We start from the raw sequence: 13,840 nt of genomic DNA, 5'->3' as shown, positions 1-13,840 counted from the left end.
TAAACTAATGTGGGTGGCTGCAGTAATCATGCATACAGAAAGCAGACCTAGCTTATACAAAGCTAAAATGACAAGCCATTTAAAGGAATTTGGGCAAACAGCACCTTGGTCTACATTAGAGAATTGCACAGGGACAAATTTGTACCCGCAGGAACTCAATTTCCCCGTCCCGTTCCCATGAGTCTTGTCGCTGTCCCATTTCTGTAAGCTCTGCCTTAATTGCACAAGCTTTGGACACTTATGATTTTGAAGTGTTTGAGGCTTGTGCAGATGAGGACTGAGCTTGCAGGGGCAAAGGCAGAAAAAGAACTCTCTGGGTCAGGATGGGAAAATGAGTTCCTACGGGGACAGGGAATAATTTTGTCCCCGTGTCATTCTCTAGTCTATATTTTCTCAGACTATGCTGGACCAATCTACCCGAAGACCTACCAGGAACAAAGTTGTCCCATTGGACCTGAAATTCACCTCCTTTCATCCAGATGCCATGCAAAGAGTATGCAAGCCTCCCTACAGCACAGTCATGCCTGCCAAAACTGTGCATCGTAACATAGTAGATGATGGCAGATAAAGACCCGAATGGTCCATCCAGTCTGCCCAACCTGATTCAATTTAAATTTTTAAATTTTTTCTTCTTAGCTATTTCTGGGTAAGAATCCAAAGCTTTACCCTGTACTGTGCTTGGGTTCCAACTGCCGAAATCTCTGTTAAGACTTACTCCAGCCCATCTACACCCTCCCAGCCATTGAAGCCCTCCTCAGCCCATCCTCCACCAAACGGCCATACACAGACACAGACCATGTAAGTCTGCCCAGTACTGGCCTTAGTTCAATATTTTATATTATTTTCTGATTCTAGATCCTCTGTGTTCATCCCACGCTTCTTTGAACTCAGTCACCGTTTTCCTCTCCACCACCTCTCTCGAGAGCGCATTCCAGGCATCCACTACCCTCTCCGTAAAGTAGAATTTCCTAACATTGCTCTTGAATCTACCACCCCTCAATCTCAAATTATGTCCTCTGGTTTTACCATTTTCCTTTCTCTGGAAAAGATTTTGTTCTTCCAGAAAACTGCTATTAGGAAGTGAAGATCACATCATGAAAATAAATATTAAAAAAGGCTTGGTTTGAGCACAGCTTGGGTAGAACTAATATCTGCATGCACATTCTCCTTTTTATAAAGGGAATATACAGGCATGAGGAAAAATTTTACACCAGCTCAAAGGTGCAAAATAGTTTGGGATTTTTTTTTTTGTACTTGTTTCAAGAGTTGTGCTTCTTCTTCCCATGTATTTTGTCCACCTCCAAAATGAAACCACATTAAAAGTGCAATCTCGTTACTTAATTGGCAGCACTTTCCCTTGTAAAATGAGTGGTAACTATGTGTGGAAATGGTGGCATTTTACACTTGGAAGTTGAAAAATTGCCACTTCTGCTTGTAAGTGCTGACATGGAGCTGCAGAGTTCAAATCTGGGTGGAAATGTCCAATCAGAAAGGTGCACAATAAAAGTGTCTTTCAACTCATCTGATTGATCTTTATTCATCCAAAGTAACTCGACCCGACATGTACATGTTTCCGCCTTACGGCCTGCGTCAGGAGTCTTGAAGATCTTTGGGTATATGAACAGTAATGTAAACCACTTGAAATGCCGTTTGTATCAAAACGCCGTCGTACCGCAGCCTTGTAGTAAATGAAAAACTAAAGGGGTTCGTATACCCAAAGATCTTCAAGACTCCTGACGCAGGCCGAAAGGCTGAAACATGTACATGTCGGGTCGAGTTACTTTGGATGAATAAAGATCAATCAGATGAGTTGAAAGACACTTTTATTGTGCACCTTTCTGATTGGACATTTCCACCCAGATTTGTTCCTTTGTATTTTGTGGATTTGCTTCCCCTGTTATCTGTGCTGCAGAGTTCATGCTGTTCATTTTTCCGAAGGTGCGCTAGTGTTTTTAGCGCACGCACTGGATTAGCGCGTAGCTGAAAAACTACCGCCTGCTCAAGAGGAGGTGGTAGCGGCTAGCGAGCGCAGCATTTTAGCGCGCACTATTCCACGCATTAAGGCCCTAACGCCCTTTCGTAAAAGGATCTCTCTATATGTTTCTAAAATGGCTGGCAAATATGTGCGCACTCTTGCAGGTATTTTAGAAAAGGCTCTGCAACAGCATACCTCTGGATCTAAGCACACTCCAACCTGCACATCTCAGTTCCATCTCTGCTATATGTAAAATGGGGCTCCAAGGTCTTAAAAATGTGTGCTAATGATAAGCACCTTAAAGGAATGTCTACTTTTTAAATGATGAATTAAAAAAAAAAAAAGTGTTTCTAGAGCAAACATTTCAGAGATTTAAGCCAGGGGCAAAAAGCTAAAGAATAGGCAAGATATGACCTTTTTTTTTTTTTTTGCATGTATGAAAATAATTTTTCACTTTCTTTTCCTTTCTTTTTTTTCAGCACAAACATTTTTCCAATCTCAACACATACCCCCTCTTCGTTTTTTAGCGCAGAGAGCCGCGCTGAATGGCCCACGCTGCTCCCGACACTCATTGAGTTCCTATGAGCATCGGGAGCATCGCGGGCCATTCAGCGCAGCTTCCCGCGCTAGAAACTGTTAGCACAGTTTCGTAGAAGAGGGGGATAACTTAACAGGTCTGTTTTTTTAAAAGAACAATTGTAATCTAGTATCTCTTCTATAAGAGAAAATTCATGACTACAGGCAGAAATTTAGGATTATGTTGATTTTGAATGAATGCTATTTCTAACACTTCCAAAATTGCCAGTAGTATGCCAGTTTTAGATGGAAAGCTATCTTTAAGAAGTTATTTAAAAAAAAAGGGATGGGGATGTATTTCTAAACCTTTAATTTATTATTTCTTTCCCCCCACTGAAATCCTTTAAGAAAAATCCTCTGAGTATCACACGTGTGATGCATCCTGAAAGCTTTTCCTTTGTGCTAGAAAAACCCTAACACTCCATGACTTCACTAGTTATATTGTAAACATTTGCACATCTCTCTAGGATTTTTTTTTTTTTTTTACTTGTGTCTTACATTTGGAACAACACAAGAAAATCAATGCAAAATTTCAGCTACATTTATTTTATAATTTTTTTTAAACCTAATCATCAAATTTTAGGTTTTTTGATAGTGTTTTGGCCAGCATGACTGTGCTGTAGGGATGCATGCATACTCTCTGCATGGCAGCTGTTAATGGAACAACTTTGTTTCTGGTAAGTCTTAGGGTAGATTGGTCCAGTCTGAGACCAAGGTGCTGTTTGCCCAAATTCCTTTAAATGGCTTGTCATTTTAGCTTTGTATAAGTTAGGACTGCTTTCTGTATGCATGATTACTGCAGCCACCCACATTAGTTTATTAGTGCACTGAAGGCTGAAGCGGTGAGGAAGTAAGAGAGAAAGCAGACGCTTGGATTGGTTTCTAAAATAATGTGCAATAAGCAAATATTAAATGAAAAAAAAACCCAAGCAGGTGTGCAAATTAGTTCACGGACCAGATCAGGTCATCGATTGTGGTAGGCAAGAAGAACTTTCAGAATTTAAAAATGAGACTGCAGCACAAATTAGGAAAAAAAAAACCCTCCAACTGGATTCAATGATTTTCAACTGAATTACTGAAATCAAAATTGCTCTTCTACTTGGTACTGGCTGAGTACAAAGTAAGGCTTCCAAACAGCGTAGGGATGCAAAGGGGGAAAAGCTGACTCTATGGGGCAGATACTAGGAAAGAACAGGATTTTCAAGTTAGCTCACAACTGGCAGTCTAATTTTTCTTTTATTTCTTTTAAACTGGCACTGCTCTTCTCTTAAAATATCTGTAGCTGCTGTTTGCTGTGCAGCACATGAAGTGTAGATCCTGAGATTTTGGGGGGGTCCGTTTTCCATTACAGTGAGAGTGCAATTTTCCAAAGCTCTTTCTGAAAATGGTCTACTCCAGTGGTTCCCAACCCTGTCCTGGAGGACCACCAGGCCAGTCGGTTTTTCAGGATAGCCCTAATGAATATACATGGAGCAGATTTGCATGCCTGACACCTCCATTATATGTAGATCTCTCATGCATATTCATTAGGGCAGTCCTGAAAACCTGATTGGCCTAATGGTCCTCCAGGACAGGGTTGGGAACCACTGGTCTACTCTACAACCTAATAAAAGGATACATGCTATGGGATAACATCTGTACTTTTACCCATATTTTCACAGTGTGGTTCTGCAGAGAGGTTAGAGTCATGGGAAGTAAAAATAAGTTTTGAAAATCATGTGCATGAATTTTGCTGGAAAAGCTAGGGGGCTCATAATAATAATTAAAAAAAAGTCCAAAAAGTGGCCTAAATCGGTACTTGGATGATCAAAAAGCCAGATCATCCAAGTACCGATAATCAAAGCTGGTTTTAGACGTATCTAAAACCAGCTTAGGCCTTTCCCCCGCCTCTGAATGTCTAGAGCGAAAAGAGGCATTTTTGGAGGAGGGGAAAGGGCGGGAGGTGGGACGACCTAGACTTAGTCATAAAGCAAGTATAACCAAAAACTTGAGCAGGTTGCCCAGTCGGAACTTAAACTAAACAAAAACTTAACCTTATATACTGGGACTTAAACCAAAGGAAGCTCGATGCGGTTAACAATAAATTAAAAAAAAAAAAAGTAAACCGAAATACAAGAGTTAGTTTTCAAAATGTTTAGCGAATAAAAAAGTTTTTAGAAGTTTAAGGGAGAGTTGGAAGGCACTGGGACACCTCAAAATTAGGGGAAGTTCATTCCATAGTTGGGGAAATTTAAACGCCAGAGAGCTGCTAAAATTCTTAACTCCTTGAATTCCTTTCTTAGAAGGAAAAGGAAGTTTAAATCGATGAATGCCTCTCGCATATGAAAATCTATAAACATTCTATAGTAGAGGAACAAGAGGAGCAAAGATACCATGTAAAATCTTAAAAAACAATACATAAACACTTAAACTGAATTGTAAAATAAACCGGGAGCAATGGAGAGAGAAAAGCAAAGGAGTCACATGGCCGAATTTGCTCTTTCCATAGATCAACTTCGCGGTGGTATTCTGAATCAATTGGAGTCTTTGAAGGCAGTTCTCAGTGATGCCAAGATAAATGGTGTTACAATAATCTAACTGGGATAATATAATAGATTGGACCAAAACAGAAAAATGATGTTGATGGAAAAGAGATCTGACATTCCTCAACATTTGTAAGCTGAAAAAACATTTCTTAACCAGAGAGTTTATTTGATTCTTAAAAGTAAGAGAAGAATCAAAAAGTATTCCCAAAATCTTAGAGGAGAACTCAATTTGTAGGGAGGCTCCAGAATTATACGTTTTGACTTAGACTAAGTCAAAACAGGTATAAGTTCCGAATAGAGGTCGCTGAGCTGTTCGCGGCTGCCGCAATAAGCTCAGCAGCCCCGGCAACCTGCCCACCCCCCACCGCAATGATCGCGGCAGGAGATATGGATCATCTTCCCTTGAAGCCTTAGGTGCACTCCCTTTTAGGCCAGGGTATTCTTGGCCTAGATGAGTGGGCCAAAGTCAAACCATGCTCAAAATCTGCCTCTAACCATGCCTACTCGCTGCTAGGCGCCTTGCAGTAGGTGCCTACCAGCTAATTGCTTAACCCTTTATTTGGCATTGTTGCTCAGAACAACATGTGTCTTCTATGGCTAAACTAAACTAAACCTTAAGTTTGTATACCGCATCATCTCCATAAAGATAGAGCTCGGCATGGTTTACAGGTAATTCAATAAATGAGGGAAGGACATAATAAGGAATCAGAGGTTATGAAGAGGATAGCTAGCTTTACATTTTAAATAGATAGCTTTACGTTTTGGAGAAAAGCCAGGTTTTCAGATGCTTTCGGAATCATTGGAATGAGCCTAGGTTCCGCAACGGGGCAAGGAGGTTATTCCAAAGCTCAGTGAATTTGAAGAAAAAGGATTTCCCTAATTTACCTTCATACACGATGCCTTTTAACAAGGGGAAAGATAGTTTAAGTTTGTGGGCGAATCTGGTAGTGTCAGGTCTCGAAGAATTCCAGGATAGTGGAATCAGGGGAGGAAGAATGCCATGTAGGATCTTGAATGTTAGGCAGGTACATTTTAAGTGAATCCTAGAAATCACCGGAAGCCAGTGAAGTTTTGACAGAAGCGGGGAAACATGATCAAATTTGCTTTTTGCGAAGATCAACCTAGCCGCAGTGTTCTGGATCTGCTGAAGTCTTTGTAGATTATGGATCTGCATCTCCAAATGCCTCTTACTTGGCACTGTTGCTCTTGTTCAATATCAAATGACGTAAAGCAGTCGCTTCACCATCTGCCAATTAAAGGGCTAATGGTGCTTTGAAAATATTAGTGTTGATTAAGCCAATTAAGAAAATGAAGTTTGGCGCCAAGATTGGCTAGGTGCATTGATCTAGGTGCCTAAACCAGGTGGACTCCTTAACCAGAAAGGGTTTTTTCACTCTCTGGAAACTTAGATCCATTAAATCATATTTTGATACATCAGCATTCAGAATCCTGGTACAATCCCTTGTACTAAGTCAACTTGATTACTGTAACATCGCCTATTTAGCAATTTCCCAAAAGAATATGCGACGTTTGCAATTGATGCAAAATGCAGTGGTCAGACTAATCTTTGGGCTGAAGAAATTTGATCACGTGATACCTTACTACCGACAGTTGCACTGGCTACCAATGGAAGCACGCGTAAAGTTCAAGTTCGCCTGCCTCTGCTTTAAAGTACTATACGGACTAGCCCCTAAATACATAACTGACCTTTTCTCCTTCTCAGCCACAAGAGAAGCTCACATTTGAACTTCGAGTCCTCCCCAGTTAGAGGATGTAAACTGAGAAAACATCATGATCACCTTCTCTCACATCAGGCAGCATTATGGGGTAAAGATCTAGAACATTTGCTTTCATCCACTACTTATGAGGAATTCAGGAAGTGCCTAAAAACACTGAAGTATCTAGACAGCTGACCCGTACATCTCCTCCTATTAACCACCTTCTTTATTGACCTATTAACCACCATCTTTCACCTCGGAGAGAGCGAGACCAGAAGGCTTTGAGCATGCGCAAATGCTCAAAGCCCAGTCCAGCCCGGCACAGGGAAGAAGGAGGATCTCCCTCGCACCGCCCAGCCCAGCCCAACGAGGGAGGATCTTCGGGCACTGGCACGTCCTGTGCATTGGTGCTGGTGCCGGTGCCCAATCGGGTAAGAGATATCTTTGCGGTGCTGGGGGGGGGGGAATGTAGGATCGCAGGGGAGGGGGGGGTGACGCGAGTGGGTGGGAGGATGCCGGTTCGCAGGGGGGATGCCGGATCGGAATGAAAAAAAAAATTTGTACAACGCGCTCACACATATAATGCGCATGGTTATGCACGGTTTGTAAAATCGTGTATAACGCGCGCGTTATATGCGTAAAAATACGGTAAATTTACTATATATAGAGAGATTAAGTACTGTTGCAGTTTTTGATTTTTGAGAATTGTTTCTTTATAGCAGTTGGTGATTTCTCTCTCTTATCAGAGTTTACTGATTTAGGGTCACCTATCTGGACATCAGCACTGAACACACTTATTTTTAATGTCACGATTAGCATTTAAAAACAAACAAACAAAGAAACACACTTACTGCTGGGTCTAACATTAATCTGATAGTTTAAAAACACCTAAAGACAAATGCCCTAAATATACTTTATGGTCTGCCTGAAACCTCAGATGGCAAAACAAATCATATTATTTAAAAAACAAAACAAACAAACAAAAAAAAAAAACCCTCAAAATTGTGACGATTATTCTATAGTATTTGTTTGGCACAGAGAAATGGGCTACTTAAATCTTTTCTGAATACTTACTTTCTGATGTGAGCCAAAACCTTGTTATTGATGAAAAGCATCTGTGATAGCTGAAGAGATTTACCCAAATATTTCATCATATCCTCCACTTCATTAATGCTTTCTATGTCCCCCTTCACAGCTAGAGCCTGTACCAGGCGTGTCACAGCCATCCGACTAGGCACCATGTCGTTTGCAAGCATGTCCTTCATGGTACACAAGGCATCTATTCAAGAGAAAAAGAAAACGGGGATTGCAAATCAATAGGTGGTGGAAAGTACAGAGAAAAGGGCATTGGCCAACTGTTATCCACAAAAAGAAATGACTAAAATTGTAATGCCTAAAAATAGTATATTACAAACTGGATTTTATTCCTTTTGGCCCCAATGACACAAGGTCAGCCAAGGCAAAAACCCGAGGGAACGGTACAGTTTAGGGGTGAAGAACTTATGCGAGCGACAGAAGAGCGGGATTTGGATGTGATTGTATGTGATAATCTTAAGGTTGCTAAACAGGTTGAAAAGGTGACGGCAAAAGCTAGAAGGATGGCCAGTAGGAAAAAGGAGGTATTGATGCCCCTGTGTAAGACTCTGGTGAGACCTCATTTAGAATATTGTGTACAATTCTGGAGGCCACACCTTCAAAAAGATATTAAAAGGATGGAGTCGGTCCAGAGGAAGGCTACTAAAATGGTGTGTGGTCTTCGTCATAAAGCGCATGGGGACAGATTTAAAGATCTCAATCTGTATACTTTGGAGGAAAGGTGGGAGAGAGGAGATATGATGAGATAGCACAGTTACTTACCGTAACAGGTGTTATCCAGGGACAGCAGGCAGATATTCTTGACTGATGGGTGACGGCACCGACGGAGCCCCGGTACGGACAATTTTAGAGTGATTGCACTCTAAGAACTTTAGAAAGTTCTAGCTCGGCCGCACCGCGCACGCGCGAGTGCCTTCCCGCCCGACAGAGGCGCGCGGTCCCTCAGTTAGTATAAGCCAGCTAAGAAGCCAACCCGGGGAGGTGGGTGGGACGCAAGAATATCTGCCTGCTGTCCCTGGATAACACCTGTTACGGTAAGTAACTGTGCTTTATCCCAGGACAAGCAGGCAGCATATTCTTGACTGATGGGTGACCTCCAAGCTAACAAAAAGAGGGATGGAGGGAAGGTTGGCCATTAGGAAAACAAATTTTGCAAAACAGATTGGCCGAAGTGTCCATCCCGTCTGGAGAATGCATCCAGACAATAGTGAGATGTAAAAGTGTGAACTGAGGACCAAGTAGCAGCCTTGCAGATTTCCTCAATAGGAGTGGAACGGAGGAAAGCTACAGAAGCTGCCATTGCTCTGACTCTATGGGCCGTGACAGAACCTTCTAGTGTCAGTCCGGTCTGAGCATAACAGAATGAAATGCACGCTGCCAGCCAATTAGACAACGTACGTTTAGAAACAGGACGTCCCAATTTATTTGGATCAAAGGACAGAAAAAGTTGGGGAACTGATCTGTGGGGTTTCGTACGCTCTAGATAGTAAGCCAGAGCCCTTTTACAATCCAAAGTATGTAAAGCTTGTTCTCCAGAATGAGAATGAGGTTTTGGAAAGAAAACAGGGAGAACAATGGATTGGTTGAGATGGAATTCAGAGACAACCTTAGGGAGAAACTTTGGATGTGTACGCAAAACCACCTTGTCATGGTGAAAAACCGTAAAAGGTGGATCTGCGACAAGTGCATGAAGCTCACTGACCCTCCTGGCAGAGGTAAGAGCAATAAGGAAAAGCACTTTCCAAGTGAGAAACTTGAAAGGAGAAGTAGCCAATGGTTCAAATGGAGGCTTCATTAAGGTGGAAAGAACCACATTGAGATCCCAGATAACAGGAGGGGCTTTAAGAGGTGGTTTCACATTGAAAAGCCCTCGCATGAACCTGGATACCAGGGGATGAGCTGAGAGAAGTTTTCCATGGACTGGCTCATGAAAAGCTGCAATGGCACTGAGGTGGACTCTGATGGAAGAGGACTTAAGGCCAGAGTCAGACAAAGAAAGCAAATAATCCAACAATGTCTCCACTGCCAGAGAAGTTGGATCAAGATGATGAAGAAGACACCAGGAGGAAAATCTCGTCCACTTCTGATGGTAACATTGCAGAGTGGTTGGTTTCCTGGAGGCATTCAGAATGGAACGAACAGGCTGAGATAAAAGAGTATCATGAGATGTCAGCCCGAGAGATACCAAGCTGTCAGGTGCAGAGACTGGAGGTTGGGATGTAGAAGGGTTTCCTGCTGTTGCGTAAGTAGAGAAGGAAACAGAGGAAGAAGAAAAGGTTCCCTGGAACTGAGTTGAAGTAGAAGGGAGAACCAATGTTGCCTGGGCCACCTCGGAGCAATCAGAATCATTGTGGCTCGTTCCCTCTTGAGCTTGAATAATGTTCTCAACATTAGAGGCAGAGGAGGGAAGGCATACAGGAACAGATTCGACCAGTCTAGGAGAAAAGCATCCGCTGCCAGACGGTGAGGAGAGTAAAGTCTGGAGCAGAATAGGGGCAGCTGGTGATTGTGAGGAGCTGCAAAGAGGTCTATCTGAGGAGTGCCCCATTGAGTGAAGATAGACTGCAGAGTTACAGGATCGAGTGCCCACTCGTGAGGCTGGAGAATTCTGCTGAGTTTGTCCGCTAAAGAATTCTGTTTTCCCTGAATGTAGATAGCTTTCAGGAAGAGATGGTGATCTATGGCCCAATTCCAGATCTTTTGGGCTTCTTGGCATAAAAGGCGAGAGCCCGTCCCACCCTGTTTGTTGATGTAGTACATCGCAACCTGATTGTCTGTGCACAACAGAAGAACCTGAGGAAAGAGAAGATGTTGGAAGGCCTTGAGAGCATAAAACATCGCTCTGAGTTCCAGGAAATTGATTTGATGCTTCTTTTCCTGAGCCGTCCAAAGACCCTGAGTCTGGAACTCGTTCAAGTGGGCTCCCCATGCATAAAGAGAGGCGTCGGTGGTGATGACTAGTTGATGAGGAGGTTGATGGAATAGAAGACCTCTGGATAGATTTGAGGATACCAACCACCATTGAAGAGACTGACGAAGAGATGATGTCACAGATATGTGTCGTGAGCAAGGATCCGTCGCTTGGGACCACTGAGTGGCGAGGGTCCATTGAGGAGTGCGCAGGTGAAGACGTGCGAGGGGCGTGACATGAACTGTAGATGCCATGTGCCCCAAGAGTACCATCATTTGCCTGGCTGAGATGGAAGGTAGTGAAAGCACCTGCTGACATAGAGACTGAAGGGTCTGAAGACGATTGGATGGTAGGAAAGCTCTCATGAGGAGTGTGTCCAGGATCGCTCCAATGAATTGAAGTCTCTGAGTGGGGATGAGATGAGATTTGGGTAGATTGATCTCGAACCCCAGAATTCGTAGAAACAAGATGGTTTGGTTGGTGGCCAGTAGAACTGCTTGAGCGGATGTGGCCTTGATTAACCAGTCGTCCAGATAAGGAAAGACCTGGAGGTGGTGAGAGCGTAGAAATGCCGCTACCACAATGAGACACTTGGTGAAGACCCTTGGAGAGGAGGCAAGGCCGAAGGGCAGCACCTTGTATTGGTAATGACAATGATTGATCATGAAACGGAGATACTGTCTTGAGGTTACATGGATCGGTATGTGAGTGTATGCTTCTTTGAGATCGAGGGAGCATAGCCAGTCGTCTTGGTTGAGAAGAGGATATAGAATAGCTAAGGAAAGCATCTTGAACTTCTCCTTTACCAGATGTTTGTTGAGATCGCGAAGATCTAGAATAGGTCTGAGATCTCCTGTTTTTTTGGGGACAAGAAAATAACGGGAGTAGAATCCCTGCCCCTTTTGATCTAGAGGAACTTCCTCTATAGCGTTTAGAAGAAGGAGGGATTGAACTTCCTGAATGAGGAGGGAAGATTGAGGACTGTTCAAAGCAGACTCTTTTGGCAGGCTTTGGGGCGGAAGAGTCTGAAAGTTGAGGGAGTAGCCGTGGTGGATGATGTTGAGGACCCATTGGTCCGAAGTGATAACTTCCCACCGGCTGAGGAACAGAGAAAGTCGACCTCCTATAGGTTGAGGCAGGAGAGCAGGAATCGGAATACTGGCTATACTGCTGAGAATGAAGTCAAAAGGGCTGTGACTTCTGCTGAGGAGGTGGTTTCACAGGTTGCTGCTGTGACTGCTGTCTGGGAGGCTGACGTTGTTGCTGCCTCTGACGCCTGGGTTGCTGAGCATTGGTAGGTAATGGCCGAGCTGCGAAGCGTCGTTGATAGGCCGACTGCTGCCTATATGGTTTTGGCGGAGGAGGCTTCTTTTTATTTTTAAGCAGGGTATCCCAGCGTGTCTCATGAGCAGAAAGCTTTTGTGTGGTTGAGTCCATGGATTCCCCAAAGAGCTCATCCCCTAGGCAAGGGGCGTTGGCTAACCGATCCTGATGATTAACATCAAGCTCGGATACCCGAAGCCAGGCCAGGCGACGCATAGCCACCGACATTGCTGTCGCTCTGGACGTAAGTTCAAAGGTGTCATATATGGAACGCACCATGAACTTACGTAATTGAAAAAGAGACGACAAGCAGGTATGAAAAGAATGATGCTTGCGTGAAGGAAGGTACTTTTCGAAGGAAGCCATGGAGGTAAGAAGATACTTCAAATAAAAAGAAAAATGAAAAGCATAATTGCTAGCTCTATTTGCTAACATAGCATTTTGATAGAGCCTCTTACCAAATTTATCCATGGCTCTACCTTCTCTGCCAGGAGGTACTGATGCATATACACTGGCTCCAGAAGATTTTTTAAGGGTGGATTCGACAAATAAGGATTCGTGTGGCAGTTGAGGTTTGTCGAACCCAGGAATGGGAATTACCTTATATAGAGAATCCAGCTTACGTGGGGCCCCTGGAACAGTTAAAGGAGTCTCTAAATTCTTATAGAAAGTCTCCCTCAAGATGTCATGAAGAGGGAGTTTCAAATATTCCTTTGGAGGCTGATCAAAATCAAGAGCATCCAAAAAAGCTTTAGACTTTTTGGATTCAGCCTCCAAAGGAATGGACAAGGAGTCACACATCTCTTTCAAAAAGCAAGAGAAAGAGGAAGTGACATGCTTGGAGGATGGGTCAGGGACAGTGGAGTCCTCCTCCTCCGAGGAACATTCGCCTTCAGAAAGAAAGGGTTCCTCTGAGTCCCCCCACAGATCAGGATCCCTGACATGGGAAGCATGGTCCTGAGACTCCGGGGTCGATGATTGTAGGTGCCGGGTTTTGCGCACCGACTTACCCGACCTCATCGATATCGAGTCAGGCGATGTTATCGGCCGCACCGGTGCCGAAGTTTGTACCGATTGATGGTGAGCTCTCGGCTCCGGTGCAAGAACTGGCATCGATACCGATGATTGAAGCGGTACCGAAATAGTGGAAGCAGGTAACAGAGGCTGTTCCACAATCGGTACCGGAAGCTCGGTGCGGACCGGCACCGGAAGGTTCGGAGTCAGGATAGCAGGGAGGAGCTGTTTTAACTGGTCCTTAAGCTGTTCCTGAAGGATGGCCGTGATACGGTCATCAAGGGATGGCACCGGTACCGCCTTTTTCTTCTGCGGTACCTGCGGTGCCGCTCGACACCCCGGAGATGAGGAGCCCGATGTCGAGGGACTCACCTCTATAGGGGCGGAGCGCTTCCGCTGGCGTCTCACAGTCGGCAGGATTGGACTCACTGCACTCGAGACCGGAGGACGTTCCAGCGGGGAAGGCTTCTTAGCCGGCTTACCTGACTGGTGAGACGGCGGCGCGGAATCACGCGGCGTCGAAGAAGAGGGTGCCGACTGAATCGGTGCCGAAGCTGGAGTCGATGGCACGGGGTCGGACATCTCGGCACCGAACAATAATCGCTGCTGGATCTGGCGATTTTTTAAAGTCCGTTTTTTGAGAGTGGCACAGCGGGTGCAAGTAGAGGCCTGATGCTCAGGACCCAAACACTGTAAACACCAG

General features: G+C 44.1%; 1 protein-coding gene across 1 annotated transcript in view; it reads right to left on the bottom strand.

Moving 5' to 3' along the window:
- LRPPRC (leucine rich pentatricopeptide repeat containing) overlaps positions 1-13,840 on the bottom strand; it is a 318,251-nt gene that overhangs the window by 31,360 nt on the left and 273,051 nt on the right. Inside the window, exon 32 of the mRNA XM_033937468.1 lies at positions 7,869-8,073. Coding sequence (XP_033793359.1) covers positions 7,869-8,073 — 205 coding nt within the window. The remainder of the gene's footprint in view (positions 1-7,868; positions 8,074-13,840) is intronic.

The sequence above is a fragment of the Geotrypetes seraphini genome, chromosome 3 (genome assembly GCF_902459505.1).
Source record: "Geotrypetes seraphini chromosome 3, aGeoSer1.1, whole genome shotgun sequence".
In the NCBI taxonomy this organism is placed as follows: domain Eukaryota; kingdom Metazoa; phylum Chordata; class Amphibia; order Gymnophiona; family Dermophiidae; genus Geotrypetes; species Geotrypetes seraphini.
This window is presented reverse-complemented; position numbering and strand designations above follow the sequence as displayed.